The sequence below is a fragment of the Chiloscyllium plagiosum genome, chromosome 39 (genome assembly GCF_004010195.1).
Source record: "Chiloscyllium plagiosum isolate BGI_BamShark_2017 chromosome 39, ASM401019v2, whole genome shotgun sequence".
NCBI lineage: Eukaryota > Metazoa > Chordata > Chondrichthyes > Orectolobiformes > Hemiscylliidae > Chiloscyllium > Chiloscyllium plagiosum.
Window position 1 is genome coordinate 2434128 of NC_057748.1, and position 18619 is coordinate 2452746.

At 40.1% G+C, this 18619-nt stretch overlaps 1 protein-coding gene across 7 annotated transcripts in view; it reads left to right on the forward strand.

The window, feature by feature from the left end:
* The window catches only part of tnrc6ba (trinucleotide repeat containing adaptor 6Ba), a 214964-nt gene that overhangs the window by 104170 nt on the left and 92175 nt on the right, over positions 1-18619 (forward strand). The window contains exon 1 of one of the 7 annotated variants that reach the window (XM_043679486.1): positions 1043-1223. The exons of 4 other annotated variants lie outside the window; for them this stretch is intronic. Coding sequence is in view for 1 of the 3 variants with exons in the window: in XM_043679485.1 (XP_043535420.1) it covers positions 13050-13096 (47 nt within the window). In the remaining 2 variants the exon portion in view is untranslated. Of the gene's footprint in view, positions 1-1042; positions 1224-1608; positions 1673-13034; positions 13097-18619 lie in introns of those variants that run through there. 2 more of the 7 variants (XM_043679490.1, XM_043679485.1) reach the window with 2 other exon arrangements.

Below are 18619 nucleotides of genomic sequence, written 5' to 3' on the forward strand. Positions count from 1 at the left end.
GGCAGCATCCAAGGAGCAGGAGAATCGACGTTTCGGGCATGAGCCCTTCTTCAGGAATCATTCCTGAAGGGCTCATGCCCGAAACGTCGATTCTCCTGCTCCTTGGATGCTGCCTGACCTGCTGCGCTTTTCCAGCAACACATTTTCAGCTCTGATCTCTAGCATCTGCAGTCCTCACTTTCTCTTAGAAGATCTCCCCATTGCTTCAGCTTTCATCTGCCCTTCAGCTGTTCATACCACATGAGTATCTTACACCAATGTTACCATCATGGATTGCTTTGCCAGTATTAATGGTATTGCTGTTGTGACCAAAGGAATGCACAAACCTATTCATCACAGCAAAGTTGCAATCCACAGATAGGAAATTAGCACAGTTCCTACCTATTTTAGTCTTCAAGACAAACCCTCCATGCTTGGTATCAGCCTAGTGAATCTTTGCATCCTTTATTCATCAAAGATGAGATTGGGAGGATGATTGATTGTAATTCAATGTTGGCAAAGTGGGTCTAGTTTTGCGTGCAGCATTCAGATTTCATCAAAAGGGAAAAAATACAGTCGGTGTTGATCTAAAGAGAGATTTACAAATGAGGCGTTTTCCTTTCATTGTAGCACGCTGGGGAAAGGGCCTTCAACCCTAGCGTACCCTAGAAACTTCCGCCTGAACATATTATTGTGAACAGCACAAAAGTTGTTGCTGCTAATTCACATCGTGTACAGACCAGACAATGGGGAAAGTTCACTTGTGTCTGTGGTGCACTGCAGGCTGAAAGAAACTGGTGCTGCCTATCCAGTGAACAGCTCGATTGCAGCAGGACGGTGGTAAAAGAGTTAATGACGTTGCTAAGTTGCAGGGTGCTCTGGTGCTGTACGCAAAGGGATTAACTTTGCGGGGTTCTACTGCTTGTTAGAACATGCAGCCTCCCTATTGGAGTTCCTCTGCTCTCGGAGAAGGTGGAGTTGAGCATCCTCCTCCTCCTCCTGGTTTGATTGACGGGACCATAGATCACATGAGAGCCTCTCTCTGAAGGTCACAAATAAAAGCTTCCCACAGAAGCTGGCTCCCAAGTTCCTGCCAAAATGGCCGCCACAGTCTCAACTGGCTTTTGAACGTTGTTTTTTTAAAAAAGGAAAAGAATCAGTTTTTTTTTGCTTAATTTTCTCATCTTTGATTTTGCCTCGAATGCCTCAACTTGCTGGATTCTTGCACTGTTGCACTTTATGAGGTTTGTGGTTGAATCTTGTTTCTGTGGCTTTTTTTTTGTAGAAAAGAAACTCTTTCTCCCCCGCCCGCCCCAAAACACTGTTTAGACTGTCTGGCTGCAAGGAGCTAAGGGGCTGGAACCTAATTTTAAAAAAATGCCACAGCCATTTTATGCAGACGGGTGGGAGGGGAGAAAAAAAGATGGTGGCTTTAAAGTTTAAAGATGCTGTTCCTTTGCAAAAGTCAACGAGATTGAAAATTTAGCGAAATGCAGCCATGCTGCAAATTAGCTACTGATGCATTTTCGATCAAGTCTACCGCGACAAACCTGTGAACGCTAAGTTTTTTTTCGAAGCAGTTCGCTATCAACTGCTGTTTATGAGCTCTTGAATTAAACGGTGAGGCAGCAAAGGGAGGATTGCCCTTGCAACCGTCATTTGGCTGCGGAGAGAGGTTTGTTTTTTTTGACGGGTAAGGACGATTTCTAACCAATTGCATTTCTTGTAAACTGCCGAGTAACTGGTTAAACTTACTTAAAGCACTGCGGGAAACTAGCTTATTGTAATTGTAAGGGATTTGTTGCAGTTCAGCGCTGAAAAGCTGTTAATAGGTGGAATTTTAAAATTTTAAACCGGATTGATTTTGAGTGGAGCAGCTAGCCAGCTTTTCTTTTTAAAGAATTGATTTGACAGACAGTGACTCCAAAAGCTGCTACCATGTTTAACTGGCTGTCGAGCCGTCTAACTCTAAAAGCCATGGATGTGAGCACGGCTGGCAGACTCTTGATTCTTTGTGCAAATTATCAAGTTCACAGTGGACTTTAATTTCCTGTAACTGCCACTCTTGAAGGGTTCCTGTGAAATGTGTATCCTAAGTTTTTTTTGAAGGCCATGTAAAGTACGGTATGCCTTGTTTCCGGCTGTCATGCGCTCTGAGGGCTCCCCCCCCCTTCCCGCAGTAAACAATATTGCAAATGGCCTAATAGATAAGAGCAGTTGCCTGCAATTGAGAAATCATAGGCTCGTGTAAATGGTTATATGCAGTGCTTTAATCTGCCTGCCCTTAGTTGTTCAGAGATAGTTGCAATAATAGCGAAAGTGATTTCTTTATAGAAGGAGGGGACTGTCTCCTTATTGCAGGACTCTTGCTTTACAATAGGCAGAAGTGAGGACTGCAGATGCTGGAAGCCACAGTTCAGATTAGAGTGGTGCTGGAAAAGCACAGCAGGTCAGGCAGCATCCAAAGAGCAGGAAAATCGATGTTTCGGGCAAAAGCACTTCATTCGGAATGGAGCTGGTGATGAAGGGCTTTTGCCCGAAACATTAATTTTCCAGTTTCTCGGATGCTGCCTGACCTGCTGTGCTTTTCCAGCACCACTCTAATCTAAACTTTTGCTTTGACTAACAAGTAATTGTAATCAGTGTCCACCATGCTGTGTCTCAGATTCGTTCAGAATACTTTTTATTTTGTCTTAGCAAGTTTTGAGAATAGCTTTGTAGTGCTGCCCTTCTGAAATGAAAGTGTTTGGGATGGGGGAATTAATTCCAGGTTCTTTTAAAATTCCACTTTGAGGGCTCAAAGTCTAGTGTAAGGCACCATCCAAACTGGAAAGAGCGTCACTCAAAACTCGGATTTTTGATGGTATCAATAGACTGTAAGTGAAATATATAAAATTGTGCAATGTGCTTTTAAAAATAAATCTAATGTGGGTAGATCTAGATGTTTGTTTCATTGGGGATAAATGTGCTGAGGTGAAATGTTTTTGTTTGAATGGTATATGTAGGAAATGTAATACCATTGTCACAGTTATGCACACAGTAGTTTACAGGGATCTGCTTTTTAAATCCGATAATTTATGGCATGTGTGGAATTTTCAGTTTACAGTGGGTTGTTTCTTAGGCCATTTGTGCCTGGCAACGAAGTCTGGGACGTCAGTGCTGTATGCTTGAATGCTAATTCAGATATTTGCTGCATCTGTTTGTTTTTTTGATTTCCTATTTTTGAGGAATCATTGCCCCCCCCTAGATTTATATTGCAGTTTAGACTTGAAATCTACTCCCTCTGTCGTATATGTGGAAGCGGATTTCTCCTTTGTGAATGAGCATCAATTTTGAAACTGCTGTTGGGCACCAATACCAATTTTGCACCTTAGCACCGCTTTTGTACAGATTACGTAGTCTTGTATTATCAGATCTTCACTAATGCCACTGATAAAGTCAGTTGATTAGTATGAAAGTAGAGACAGCAAATGCAGTTATGTATGGTTGGAGAGGGGTAAAAAGGCATGAAGTAGCACTGATGAGGGGTAGCCTGTTGGAACTGTCTCAAACCAGTCTGTCCTGCTGATGCTGGATTAGATTGCAGGGGCCTTGAGAAAGCAGCGGCCAAAACAGACTAGAGAACTCCACTCTCAATATTGAAGGCATGAGGGAAGGAACCAGGGCACACACATTTGCTAATGTTAGGTTCCATTGTGATCAACTCCGAGACTAAGCTGTCTTTTGGTCTGAATCAAAATTGCCCAGTTGAGAAGTAGGTCTGTGAAGCTGAAATGCCAGCACCAACAATTGGCCCATAATTTTTTTTTAGCGCTGACTATAGCTGCATATCTGGTCCATTATGGACGGCACGGTGGCACAGTGGTTAGCACTGCTGCCTCACAGCGCCAGAGACCCGGGTTCAATTCCCGCCTCAGGCGACTCTTGTGGAGTTTGCACATTCTTCCCGTGTCTGCGTGGGTTTCCTCTGGGTGCTCCAGTTTTCTCCCACAGTCCAAAAATGTGCAGGTTAGGTGGATTGGCCATGCGAAATTGCCCATAGTGTTAGGGGAATCGGTCTGGGTGGGTTGCGCTTCGGCGGGTCAGTGTGGACTTGTTGGGCCGAAGGGTCTGTTTCCACATTGTAATCTAAACATTCTAATCTGAATGTTGAGTGAACTTTAGAGTTCGGAGGCTGAAATTATCTTGAACAAAATAATGCTTTTTGTACAAAAATGCTCATTGTGTGATCATAACACAAATTAATAACAAGCTGATGTTTATTTGTGTAAGTTTTCAGAATGAGAATATACATGATTGGTATAATTTTAAAAATGCATATTAAGTTAGCCTGTATGCTTTTGTCTCGGACTTGCGTTTGAATTAAATGAAGTGCATTTGTTGTCTTAGCTATTTGGGGTAGCACAGTAGCTCAGTGGTTAGCACTGCTGCCTCACAGCACCAGGGGACCCGGGTTCGATTCCAGCCTCTGACGACTCTGTGGATTTTGCATATTCTCCCCGTGTCTGCGTGGGTTTCCTCTGGGTGCTCCAGTTTTCTCCCACAGTCCAAAGATGTGCAGGTTAGGTGAATTGGCCATTTCAAAATTGTCCATAGTGTTAGGTGCATTAGTCAGAGAGAAATTAGTCTGGGTGGGTTACTCTTCGGAGGGTCAGTGTGGACTTGTTGGGCCGAAGGGCCTGTTTCTACGTTGTAGGGGAATCTAATCTATTGATAAGGAACCTAAATGAAATGAGTGAATGCAGAGGGCGGTGGTAGAGGGTCGTTTTTCAGACTGGAGGCCTGTGACCAACAGTGTTACATAGGATCGGTGCTGAGTCTACAGTTTGTTTGTTGTTTATATAAATGATTTGGATGCGAATATAGCAGGCATGGTTAGTAAGTTTGTGGATGACACTAAAATTTATGGACGGTGAAGAAGGTTATCTAAGTGTAAAAAACAGAATCTTGATCAACTGGGCCATTGTGGGCCAAGGACTGGTGGATGGAGTTTAATTTGTTGCATTTTGATAAGACAAACCAGGGCAGAACTTTCACAGTTAATAGTAACTCCCTGAGGAGTGTTGCCGAGCAGCGCGACACAAGGGTGAAGGTATGTCATTCCTTGAAAATGGTGTCACAGGTGGATGGTGTTGAAGAAGGCATTTGGCATGTTTACCTTCATTGGTCAGAAGAGCATTGAGTGAAGAAGTTGGGGTGTCAAGTCCATGACTGCACAAAACATTGTAGGAGAAAGTGAGGACTGCAGATGCTGCGCTTTTCCAGCAACACATTTTTTGCACAAAACATTGGTAAGGCCACGTCTGGCCTTACAATTTGCTTTGACCTGCTATAGGTATGATGTTATTAAACTGGGAAGAGTGCAAAGAAGATTTACAAGGATGTTACAAAGACTAGAAGGTTTGAGGCTGGATAAGCTCAGACATCTTTCCCTGGAGCGAAAGAGGCTGAGGGATGACCTTATAGATGTTTATAAAATCATGAAGGGCTGAGATAAGGTGATTAGCCAAGGTTTTTGCCCCAGAGTAGGATGCCCAAGACTAGAAGACTTTGGTTCAAGATGAGAAAGGAAAGACTTAAAAGGGGCATAAGGGACTACCTTTCCACACAGGGTGGTATGTGTATATGGGAAGTGGTAGAGGTGAGTATAATTACAACATTTAAAAGATATTATGGATAGGTGTATGGGTGGGAAAGTTTTCAAGGGATATGGGACTAGTTCAGTTTAGGAAACGTGGTCAGCATGGACAAGTTAGGCTGAAGGTCTTGTTTTCATGTTGTATGATTCTATCTTCAACTTCCATGTGAATGTGGCCAACAGAATAAAATTAGAAACTTTTACAGCTAAGCAACTTCAAGTTGAGAAACTGCAATGGTGTAGAAGATACAGCTGAAATATTGGAATGAGGGATCTTGGGAAGAATGTCTGCAAGGAATAACATTCGTACTGAGAGACTGTGCCCATCTCTACCTAGTTTGTTGGGAGGGAAATCTTATCAGCCTTGCCATCCCTGTGTATGCAAGTATAACACTGTCCATGTATCTTAATGTTATTTGTAATGTAATTAATTTGTGATCTAGTAAAGAATTGGGCATAGTTGCTCCGAATCGTTGTGGAAACCTAATTCTATCATTATGTAAAATTTGAGAATTGGAAACTTATTGCACCCATCCTGCCATGTATTCTCAGTTTGTGCAGACTGTCCAGGCAATATCTATTATCCAGCTGTTTAGACAGGAATATGCTATATTAGTAAATGTCTCGTTGACTTTTGTAAGGGTCATGTGAGGACTATTCTGACACAAATGATAGCCAGAAAACACAAGTAACACAGCTGAGTTAAAAGTTAGCATTTGATTTGATTTATTACTGTCAAGTGTACATTTCAGGAACGTTTATTATTTTTGCTTGGAATTGTACTCCTGTATGTGAGAACAAAGGTAGCGTGCTGTTGGTTCATTGTCACGCTGGCATTACAGCTGAGCCCAGATCTGCACTCCTACAGTGTCCAGAGCCATGCACATCTCTGCCAGAGAGAAGTAACTGCAGAAATTATGCCATATTTCTCTAGTAATCCCAAGCCAGGTAATATTGAGGTCAACTTTAGCTTTGGCTAAGATCAGTGACCGAAGCTGAAATGAGATGTGCATTTAATCTCAACCATTGCGAGAGCCATTGTAATTTTTATGATTATCTCTGGAGGCCATTCGCCTTGTTCATGCCAGCTCTTTGAAACAGTTGCTGAATTAGTTTCACTACTTGTTCATTCCCAGTAGACCTGAAACATTTTGCCAACCAAGTATCTAAACAGTTACAATGTGGAAGTTGCTGTTGAATCTGCTTCCACTCCCCTTTCATGCAGTATATGCCAGATTGTTATAACCTTAATATGTAAATAAATTATCATCTGCAGTTGTCTCCAGTAGTTCAGCTCCTGACCACCTTGGGTCCTTTAGCACTGTAAGCATCCCTTTGGGTAACTCGCGTTCTGTTGAGTAAACAACTTCAAAGTAAAATAATTCTCTGTCAATACTGACTGCCTCAATTTTTTTTCAAATCAGGGATGGTCCATTAGCAAATAAAAATCTGTAGTTTTGGGTCCAAAAACTTAAATCTCATATCTTATGCTTCCTTGACTTGTAAACGAATCAACATATCAGAACCACAATTTTATATAAGTGAATTTCCATTGTAACACTATTTGTAATAATACTGGTTACTGGCCATCAACGGGAGCAAATAGCCCCTAAACACTTCCTTCAACTTTATTCAAGGGAGAGTGGTTATAAAAGTGGCATGGTTTTGATTTGGCTTCATGAATACATTGGAGTCCATGTTTCAGTAAGCTCCCAATATCTGGCTAGCAAAGAGTTTTTTATTTATCACTTGTTTTCTGTGGCAATTTTTGAAGTGCATTTAATGACTTTTATATTGTAAATTACGTAGAGCAGAACAGTTGATTACTGGTCTTGTTAGGTATTTTTCCTTGTGATTCTTACATACATGATGCAGCTGCAATATGCCAACTTCTGTGAACAGCCAAAATTTATTAAGCAAGTACAAGCTTTGGAAGAACCCTTAACACGGCTTTGCAATGGTTGCGAAGCCATTCAAGAGATTACTCTAAACAAGGGAACAGTTGTTCCTTTATACAAAATCTCTCATTGCAGTCAGTAATGCCCACAAGACAACCCACAGTTACATGCCACTCAAGATGCAGTGACCTGATCATATCCAGAAACAATGTAATTTAGATCATTCCTTAATGGCAAGATCTGGTGTAAATAGTTTTTTAGACTTCAGGGAGTAGTCAGAATTCTAACTGCAATGTTCTTATTGATTCTGAACAGGGGATGATAATGCAAATTTTTTACACTCATCTCCTATTATTCAATGTAATTTTTTTTTACATGGTACCTGCAAGATAGAGAAACATGTCACCCTACAGCTAGGACATCCAATTTCTTGAAGGTCAGCAGAGTAAATTAACCCCTTAGTATCTCCAGTCTGGTGTGTTCTAGAGTGCAGATGCCATTGAATGTAAATTAAAGCAGCATAAATGAATCCTGGACATGGCAGTTATACTGAAATTCAGCTGATAACATCTAGGCACTTTGCCATGGTCCAGATTTAAAATGTTCTCAGTCTTGACATGGACTTCAATCTGTTGTATGAGCTTCTTGCTCGTTTTTTTAATTAGTGAACTTTCTTCTCCTGCTTCTAATGTGCTGTCCTGTGCACTGCTTTGTTTCCCTCTGTTTTCAGTGTTGAAATCAAAATGGTTCATACTGGATTAAGTTCTCAATTTTATTATCTCTAAACTATGGCAGCTTTTTTTTTCTTCCCTATAATCTATTGTGAACTTCTAAAAATCCAAACTGTATGTTCACAACCTCGGTTTGACAGTACTATTTCCAGCTGTGATTTTGCAACAATACTTACCAAAAAAAAGTTATATTAGCTAGGCATTTCATTTGTAATTGATTCCAGCCGAATTATTTAGAAAATCCACAAAATGAAGAAATTAGAAGCAGGGAAATTAGTGTTTGACCAACTGAAACCAGCAAAATTTAATTCATGGGCCAACAATTCTGCCTGCTGTTTACCTTCAGACAGGTGAGAATGGAATAGCTAGCAATCAATTAATACATGCTCTGAAAGGGTATAGAAGATGGCAAGAATATCACAGGTTTAATACTTAGGGCATAGAATCAAATCATTGATTTTTAAAGCTCATTTAGTTACTGTATCTTATAAACAGCATGGAATTTCCTTAAAATCGGTAAGAGAGCTGTGAATGATTCTAAACTGAGTTACACTAATTGCAGGTTCATAGCTCCTTGAAAGTGGAGTCGCAGGTGGTATGTACCAGAAGGCATTTGGTATGTTTTCCTTTATTGGTCAGAGTACCGAGTACAGGAGTTGGGAGGTCATGTTACGGCTGTACAGGACATTGGTTTAGGCCACCGTTGGAATATTGCTTGCAATTCTGGTCTCCTTCCTATCGGAAAGATGTTATGAAACTTGAAAGGGTTCAGAAAAGATTTGTAAGGATGTTGCCAGGGTTGGAGGATTTGAGCTATAAGGAGAGGCTGAACAGGCTGGGGTTGTTTTCCCTGGAGCGTCGGAGGTTGAGGGATGACCTTATAGACGTTTACAAAATCATGAGGGGCATGGATAGGATAAATAGGCAAAGTCTTTTCCCTGGGGTGGGGGAGTCCAAAACTAGAGGGCATAGGTTTAGAGTGAGAGGGAAAGATATAAAAGAGACCTAAAGGGCAATGTTTTCGCACAGAGGGTGGTGTGTGTATGGAATGAGCTGCCAGAGGAAGTGGTGGAGGCTAGTACAATTGCAACATTTAAAAGGCATTTGGATGGGTATATGAATAGGAAGGATTTGGAGGGATATGGGCCGGGTGCTGGCAGGTGGGACTAGATTGGTTTGGGGTATCTGGTCGGCATGGACGAGTTAGACAGAAGGGTCTGTTTCCATGCTGTACATCCCTATGACTCTATCGTTGAAGTCCATGTAATTTTAAAAAGAAAACAGACTAAAGTCGGATCTTTTTCCTCACTTTTGGTCCTCTTTTGGCAAGCTTTTTAAAAGAAAACAGTAAAAATCTACTGCATGGCTAAAGCACAAAGCCACTTCGCAGTGGTCAACAAAGATCAGTCCTGTTTTCTGCTAACCTTGTTCTCCAGCTTTTAGTTCGTAGCCCTGGAGGCTATAGCAAGGCAAATTAATATCTATGTACTGCCTAAATGTGAGACGTTTTGATTCTACCCACCTTTTCAGGTAAAAAGTTCCAGAATCTGTCCACCCTTGACTGAAAACTTCTTCTCAATTGTCCTCTGGGCATTCTAACTTGTACCTTAAATCTATGTCCTTGATTATTGACTCCTCTATTGCTGGAAAAAGTGCCTTCTTATCCACACACTCTATGCCTTTCATAACCTTACACATCTCTATCAGGCCCCCTCTCAACTTTTGCGGCTCTGTGGAAAAGAACCCCAGATTATCTAATTTTTCCTTGAAGATCAGACCCACCAAAACAGTCAGCATTCTGGTAGTTCTGCTTTGCACCCTTTCTAATGCTGTTGCATCCTTGCTGTAATGTATTGACCAGAGCTGTGTGCAAAACTCTCAACTGTGATCTAATGTGTATGTTATCAGTTTCACCCTAACTTTTGTACTTCAGCTAATAAAAGAAAATATCCCATATCCTTTCTTAACCACCTTCTCTCCCTGCCCTGCTACCTTCAAAGATCTGTAGATGTAAACACCAAAGTCTCTTTGAAGTCCAGTACTTTCCAGGGTTCTACCATTGATAGTCTAATCCCTTGTCTTGTTAGCACGTGCTGCTCTGCCCAACTGATCAGGCTGTTAATATCCTCCTGCAGTTTATGGCTACCTTCCTCACACTTTATCAATATACTGAATTTTTGTACCATCTGCAAATTTCTTGATCGTACCTCGCTACATTAAAGTTCAAATAACACCAAAAAGTCCCAAACACCAAGTCCTGTGTAACTCTACAGGAACCACACTTCCAATTACAGAAATGTTCCTGTACCAAACTTACCAAATATTGTCTTCCCTTGTCCATGCTGACTATCCCTGGTTAATCAGTACCTCTCCAAGCGTAGATAATCTGCCTCTCAGAATTCTTTCTAATTCGGGTAAATGTGATGCGTTCTGGAAGGTCTTCCAGGCAGATGTGAGGTGTGCATTTTGGAAGGTTTAATTCTAGAGTGAACTATACTGTAAATGGAAGAGCATAGGGAAAAGTTGATGAGCAGGGAGATCTGGGAGTTCATGTCCATTGCACCATGAAGGTGGCTACATAGGTGGATAGAGTGGTCAAGAAGGCACATGGTATGCTTGCCTTCATCGGACGGGGTATTGAGTAATTGAGCTGGCAGGTCATGTTAAAATTGTACAGGACTTTAGTTTCGGCCGCATTTAGAATTCTGTGAACAGTTCTGGTTGCCACGTTACCAAAAGGACATGGACACCTTGGAGAGGGTGCAGAGAAGGTTTACGAGGATGTTGCCTGGTATGGAAGGTGCTAGCTATGAAGAGAGGTTGAGTAGGTTAGGATTGTTTTCATTAGAAAAAAGGAGATTAAGGGGGGACCTGATTGAGGTCTACAAAATCATGAAGGGTATAGGCAGGGTATATGGAGATGAGCTTTTTCTCAGGGTGAGGGATTCAATGATGAGAGGTCACTTGTTCAAGGTGAGGAGGGAAAAGTTTAAGGGGGATATGGGTGGGAAGTACTTTACACAGAGGGTGGTAGGTGTCTGGAATGCGTTGTCAGCAGAGGTAGTAGAGGCAGGCACGGTAAATTCAGTTAAGGTGTGCCTGGACATGAGAGGGTGGGGAATAGAGGGATACGAATGCTTAGGAATTGGGTGATAGGTGTAGACAATGGATTTGGATCGGCTGTTGCTTGGAGGGCCGAAGGGCATGTTCCTTGGCTGTAAATTTTCTTTGTTAATAACTTTACCACTGCTGAGGTTGACTGGCTGGCCTGAAGATTCCTGGTTTGTCTCTTTCTATCTTTCTTTTTAATAATTACTGTGTTTCTTTTAATAATGCCAAGAAGTTGCATTTTCTTTTGTGCTGTTGTTTCTGGCTATAACTATTTTTGTAAAAATCAGTTTTGCAGATATTTTAGAAACAAGAAACCAGAGAGAGTGTGTTGCACTGATCATGAAAAGGCAGAGCCAGTGGTAGTGTTCAGTTTCTTTCCCCCCCCCCCCCCATTGAAACAAAATGCTGAGTGACAGTATAGTTTTATCTCCTTCATCTTTATTCCGGACCCTGGAGGGAGAGAGAATGATCGCACATGTGCACAGGGACATGAGTTCACAATCTTCTCTGGAATAATTTCTTGATTAATTACAGTCATTTTACAGAGAGGAGCGTCCAGATAAGGCAACATACATATTGATTGAGTGACCGTTACAATCACAAGCATCAACAGTAAAGATTAAGCCATCTGCTGTTACACAATGAATATTCTTAACCTTAACTGGCTTCACATAATGCATACTTTTCAGCTTGTTAAACTGAGTTTATGTACTGAATGCTTCTAATATTGTTAAATGGCTCTACATGATGAATGCTTTTCCATCTTGTTAATCCATTGCCCTTCCCTCCAGCATCCCATTGTTAGCTGCAAGTTCTTATCTGACCGGAGTCATGCTCAGCTGAACCTCTTATTTCACAAAACTTAACTCCTTCCCTATCTGCTCATACCCGATACACATTCTCTGTAGCAGGGAACAAATAAAATGAATTTAAAAATATTGTATTGAAATGGGAGACAGGCAGATAATTTATAAAGTTCAGTAGAAGGGGAAGGTATAATTAACAACTGCAAACTTTTTCGCTAATCTGGACTTCTGTGATTGGATGAGAACTTTGCTCGAGATCATGATTTGGTTAGCTCCAATAGCTGATTTAAAAAAAGGGGTGGTGGAAATAAGCCAAGGTTCCTTCCCTTGAACCCACTGGCTCCTGCTACACTGTGCATACAAGCTGGGTGAGGATGGCATTGAACTTGGCTGTGATTTCCTCCATACTTAAAATAGGCTGCTTTGTTCTCCTAAGTCTGCAGGTAAAGGACAGCAACATATCAAAGTAACAGTGGGTGGTTGGTGCCTATGTCGTTGTATCCTAATGAGGGTCAAAACCTTGATGCTAAAAGGGGTGCAATTGAAGTCTTTAAACAAAAAAAAATCTGCTCAGCTTGACTATGGCAGTTTGTGTTATGAATGATGGATATTGTTTAAAATCGTGGCCTTTATGTAGGCTGCTGTGTGACTACTACAGCTCTTGTACATCTGAAATTGTTTAAAATGGGTTGCTAAGCAAGCATCTCCTATGCATACATCTCTGCCACTTAACACAATGTAGTCGCTTGGCTTTATGTTTTCTAACTCTGTCCTGCTGTTTGAGCTGATGCAGCATTTTTCTCTCTCCCTGATCGGCTGTATCTGCTTACTGCCATTTTATTCTGCACCTCTGCTGATTTGGTTGTTTGCACATCGGAGTGGGTGAATGAGAGACTGTGTAGCAGTGCCTTGTAGAGCCATCATTAAAAGAAGGTGGGTAAAAAGAAGAGCTGATTTCATGCAGAGAGGTAAGGGGAAGCTGGCAAGTGTCCAGGTTCATTTCTGAGAAGAAGGGAGGGGGGGATAAATTGAATGGCTTCTGAGTGGAAATATGTTCTAACGAAAGTGTAGGATGGCTTGATGTGGGTACGTCAGTCTGAGACTGGCTACAGGCAGGTTTGTTTCTAACAGGTGGATTGATGCTTGATGTTCAGCTTGAAAAATAGGCTTTGGAAATGGTTTCACAGGAAAATAGTTTGTGTAAATGTGATTAAAACAAATGTGGTTAACATGAGCTACAAAATGTGATACTGCATGTGTTCTAGGAGTTAAATGAAAGAGGCGATCTTAAGCATAGATGGTAAAATAGAAATACAGTTTTAGGCTGTCATTCTGCTTGAACATTGCACACATAAGTATTGTGTTTGCTGTGGATTAACTATCTATCATTTCCTGTTTCTGCTGCACTGGTGGTTTCTGAAGGAAATTAGATAGGTTTAAACTTCTCGGTTGAAGTTTGGGTTTGTTATTAATCTCTCAGAAGTTGAATTTGATTAAAATGGAGCAAGGTCACTTTTGCTCTGGATCAGCCTTCACACCCATCAATGCCACTACACTGCAGAGGATTTTGTACATGTTAATTGGCATTGGACTAGATTTGATCCTTTGTGTTTATCGTTTGTGGACTTGTTTGGATTCAGTTGGGCTGGTCACTTTATTTCAGAAGAAACACATAGCTGATGTGGCCAAGTCACCAGATGAAGTGATGTTTCTGTATTTGATATTTGTTACCATGTGGGGTATAATAAATAAAGTAGCAAGAGATGGAGTCAGCGCAAAGATCATTATAGATGGAGGTAATAGCTCTTTGTTGGATAAAGAGCCACATTTATAAAGCTCTCTACGTGACCATCCAAAGTTTTAAAGTGCCTTACAGCTAATGAAAACGCTTGATAGTGTAGATGGCAGTTGCTTTTCACTCAGCAAACTCCCATAAACTGCAATGTATTAACGATAAATAATGTTTCTAAAATTGTTTTGTGGGGCATGTATTGACCAAGATATTGCAGATTGCTTCCCTACTCCTCTTCAAAATAATGCTGTGGGATCTTATGCATTCACTCTAGCAAACAGGTAGGACCTTCGTTAACATTTCTAGCACCCCCCAACATTGCAGTTTTCCTTCTGCTGCACTGGAGCACCTGAGTCTTTGAGCTGGACCTGTGAAGTAAGACCTGAACCAAAAACCTTGTTGCTTGGAGAAGTGTGCTAACTGTAACTAACTAACATTCTAGTTATGTAACTTGTTTTTTCTACAAAATATCAGGGTTATTGAACTCCATTTCACAAATGAGTGTGAAACCCATGACCTAGATTACTACTTCAGTACCAAACTTACCTCCCTAGTCAAAATCTTTACAGTTAAGTAAATTGAAGGAAGAAATTATCGAATTCCACTGCTGGATTTTTTCTTTTCAGTTTTACTTCTACGCGTCATAGCTTTAATTGTTTCAATATGAGCAGGAAATGTCTTAGTGTCAAGTGTTCCAGGATGTGGCTGCTACATAAAAGCAGTGACCTGAAAAAGTGTCTGTATTTACCTCCGCCTGTGTTGCCAGTTGAAATTTGAGTTGGGCTTTGGAGTTGGATTGTAACTGCTTCAACCCCTGGGAAACTTTTCTTACTTTTTAAAATATTTTGGACAAATGTTACACAGTCGACTCTTAAGAGGTCTTGGAAACAATTTTGCATCTTGTTTCAAGTGGATGGTTTTCTTAGCCCATATCTGCATTGAAGATTGCTCCCACTGTTGACATGTAGACTTGGAGTCCAGGTCCACTTATCTTTAATTATACCAACCCTAGCCCCACTCTCTGTAATGTATATTTATTGGACTGGATTCTTTCTCGTCTCTGCTCTTTAGTAATGCGCTAATGCTAAGATTTGTTGCTTTTTGTTTTCTTGGGTTTCTGTTACATTCTGTGTTGGATTTCTGTACCTTTTTGATTTTCAAACAGGTAAAGTTGCACTTTACTTGAGTATCTCTTTGGGAATTTATACACTTTTTTTGCATCAGATCTCTTTAAATATTTGCTTAGCTATCATTGTAGTTATGTTCTTTTGAAATGGTATTCCTATAAAGATGTTATGGGAAATGGGGAGAAACGCTTTTTTTTGACGAACAAATAACTTCTACGAACGTGTATTCCTCCAACCACCCTCAATAAATCATGACCTTTACCATCTCAGTGAATATAGGTGCTTTCTGTGTACAGATTAGTTATCTAATCTCATCAAGGTAGCGCATGGTTACTCTTAAAAGAGCAATTTTGGCTGAAATTCACATGACAACTTTTTTCTCTTGGTTTATGAAGGTTTATGAAATTATAAATATATAATTTTCCATGTTATGATTTTAAAGTTATTTACAGTACTATTGCCTCACCCAAGTGCAAAATCTTTTTGTGAAACTAAGTTGTGAACTCTGGGATCCGTGAGCAGGGCACTAGGTACCTAACCATGTGGTTTTTCCAGAACTAATTAGTGTAAAGTCCAGTTGCAAACGTCTTACAGTAATGGGGACAATGACTGCTTCTTACTTAGTCCCTCTTAATCTTGGCCTTGCTGCAGTGTTCTGTCTGCCTTGTTGACTGAGATCAGCTGATTCAGCATAAACTGGGAGTTAATTATATTTATTTGCAAATAAGCTGTACTCGAGTGAACGTTAAAAGATCAGTGGAATGCGATGACCTTTGCTCTCAATATTTTACTGAAAATTGTTTTATTCAAGTCCTGGTTTACTGTGCAGTTTGGCATCTCAAATTCCTTTGTAACAGTGGTAATTTAATTTAAACTACAGTAACCAGCAACAAAGATTCTTTGAGAGAATAATGGCAGGTGGGAGAGATGTGTAGAAAACAGCCATGTGGAATGTGTTCCGATGATAGCACATCTTGTAAGAAAAGTTTTGAATGGTTACTTTTATTGTCCTTAACTCTCATCCACCTATTATATCATAAATCGTAAAGGTAATTAATACAACAAAAATTATATCCACCCTACTGTGCAGACAGCTTTCTATTTGTTCAACAATGGTGCCAGTATCATAAGTGTTGTCTGAATATCCCATTTATTTGTTAAATGAATACTGTCGTGCATCTGAGCAAATGACTAGTTTTATGAGAGAACTTCATAAAATATGAATGAAGCCAAAATGTATATAATATAGGTCATATTATGACCTATATAAATGCAGTTGTATCTTGATGAACATTCTAGTTTTGAGTAAACTCTGAGCCATATAGTTGGAAGGAGTTTGAGTCCATTTTCCAATTTGTACCAGGCTAGCTCAACTAGTTGAAGTCAGAGTAACAACCAGCTCAGAATACCCAAGCTGGGGAGAGTGGGTGTACTGGTTGGTGAGCAGGGAGGGCTGAGTATTGTGTTCCTGATCACTGTTTAGCAATTACTGTTACAATGTCTGTTTGGTGAGAACAAGGAGATAATGATTGCAATTTGATTAAAAATTCTGGCATCTATTCGAAGTTACTGTAACCCAGGAAAACATTCTTGAGAGATTTGTTTTGGTGGAAAGAGGGAGTAGAAAGGAATATCGATGCAGTCAACTCAATACCATCTGCTCTTATGATCCTTAACTTTGCCAGATAATGTGCAGAACTGCTGTTATAAAATTGAGAGATTTTTGCTATGTGGATATTTGATATTTAAAGCAAAATAACATTGCTTTCTTTGATTTATTTTTTTCTTTTGTGTGCACCTTGTCCGTGGGATGTTTGTGCTAAAACTGATGTCTTTGCTTTACCTCCGCCTGTTGTGGTGTAATTTTAACCTATTATGGAAGCTTTTGTGGAATCTTAGAAGTCTGTTAAACTCTTAAATTTCTTGTGATGCAGTGATGTCTCTTTGTTGCCACCATGCATTTTAATAGTACCTTTGTGTAAACAGTTGTGACTAAATGTAACCAGAAGGATGTATTTTTAGAAAACCTTGATATGGTTCTGTAAATTGAAATCCTGATTCAATGTTGATGCTGATCTAGAAATGTGCAAATGGGGAAAATCACATCGGTTGTAAATGTTTGATACGTTTAACTTTTAGTTCACCTCTAATGTTTTTTCTTTCATACCACCATCAGTCATAGACCAACAACTCATCATTGCTTCAACCTATTTTATACAGCTCATAATATTTGTTCAAACACAACTTGAGGACAATACGTTATTGTGCTACTGGCTATTTTTCAAAGCTCAAACAGATGCATTCGGACAGTTTCCGCGCACCACTGTGACACTGAAATCTTTATGATGGTGATTTTTCTTCTGTGGGATTGGCTGGACTGTTTCTGCCAAAAGATTCACGAATTGTTTGTTTGCTGTCACAGTGATCCATTTTCCAGTCATTCAGGGTTTGAATCCTGTTTGGAGACTATGACTCTATGATCTGTGCCAGAAAAATGTTTTTTGAACAGTAGTTTTCTTTTTTAAAATAGTTGTTTTACAGGAAAATTCTTTGAATTAAACCTTGAACTAATAGGCAAAAATTGACACTCAACGTAATGTTCTCACTACCAATGTATGCAAACTATGCATTTTGACTTTTTGGAGGAATCTAAATTTGGATATTACTTAAGGTGCAGTGTCATCTTGTCTCGGCTTCTGTTGCATTGCTGCAACTCTTTCATAACTGGAGCAGCTGGGTTCAGGCTGCTATATATATCTTTCTTTGCTGTGGACTGTAGTTGAACAGGGTAATGCCGTCTACCGAAAGTTTTGCTGTTGCAACAAAACATGGTTCAAAAATTTGCCCACACAATTATGTGGTCTGGTCCTGGCTTTTTGTTCTGCAGAAGTGGAATTCTTCAAATGCAGTACAGGTTACCAAAAAGAAAGAAAAACCTGATCCAGAATAAGGTTCTTCATTTAGAAACTCATCTGAAAAGGGAAATGAAGTGCCATTGTTTAGATAATGTGTTCTTAATGTGCAATAATTAAAGCTCAACTGTTTTCAAAAATATACTTTAATCATAACTTTTATAAAAATACATGAGTTTTAAAATTTGAATATACTTGGAGTGCATTGCAGCTTGGTTTCTTCTAATACAGAAAATGGGCCTCACTTCACTTGCCATTACCAGTTATAGTTACAACATACATTTACTTTTAGTGTCAGGCGTTCCCTGGTGCATGCAACCTGAGGGGCTTTACGCAGGTATAAAGAACAAATACTTTGAAAAACTATGCAGAGTACAATTGCAGTGAAGCTGCAGCAACCATTTTGCTCCATTGATGTGACTGGTCATTCCATCATAGAGAGTGCAGCATGCCATGGAGGTCACAAGTTTGATTCTTGGTCCAAGCTGAATTAGCTGATGTTGGCCAAAGTAGTAGTAAAGTATTATTGGTGACTTGGTTGGGATAGATCACAAGTCAGTTAGCATGGACTGAGGGGATTATAATTGTTTGCACTGATATTGTTAGAAAATTGGGGTCAATGTTC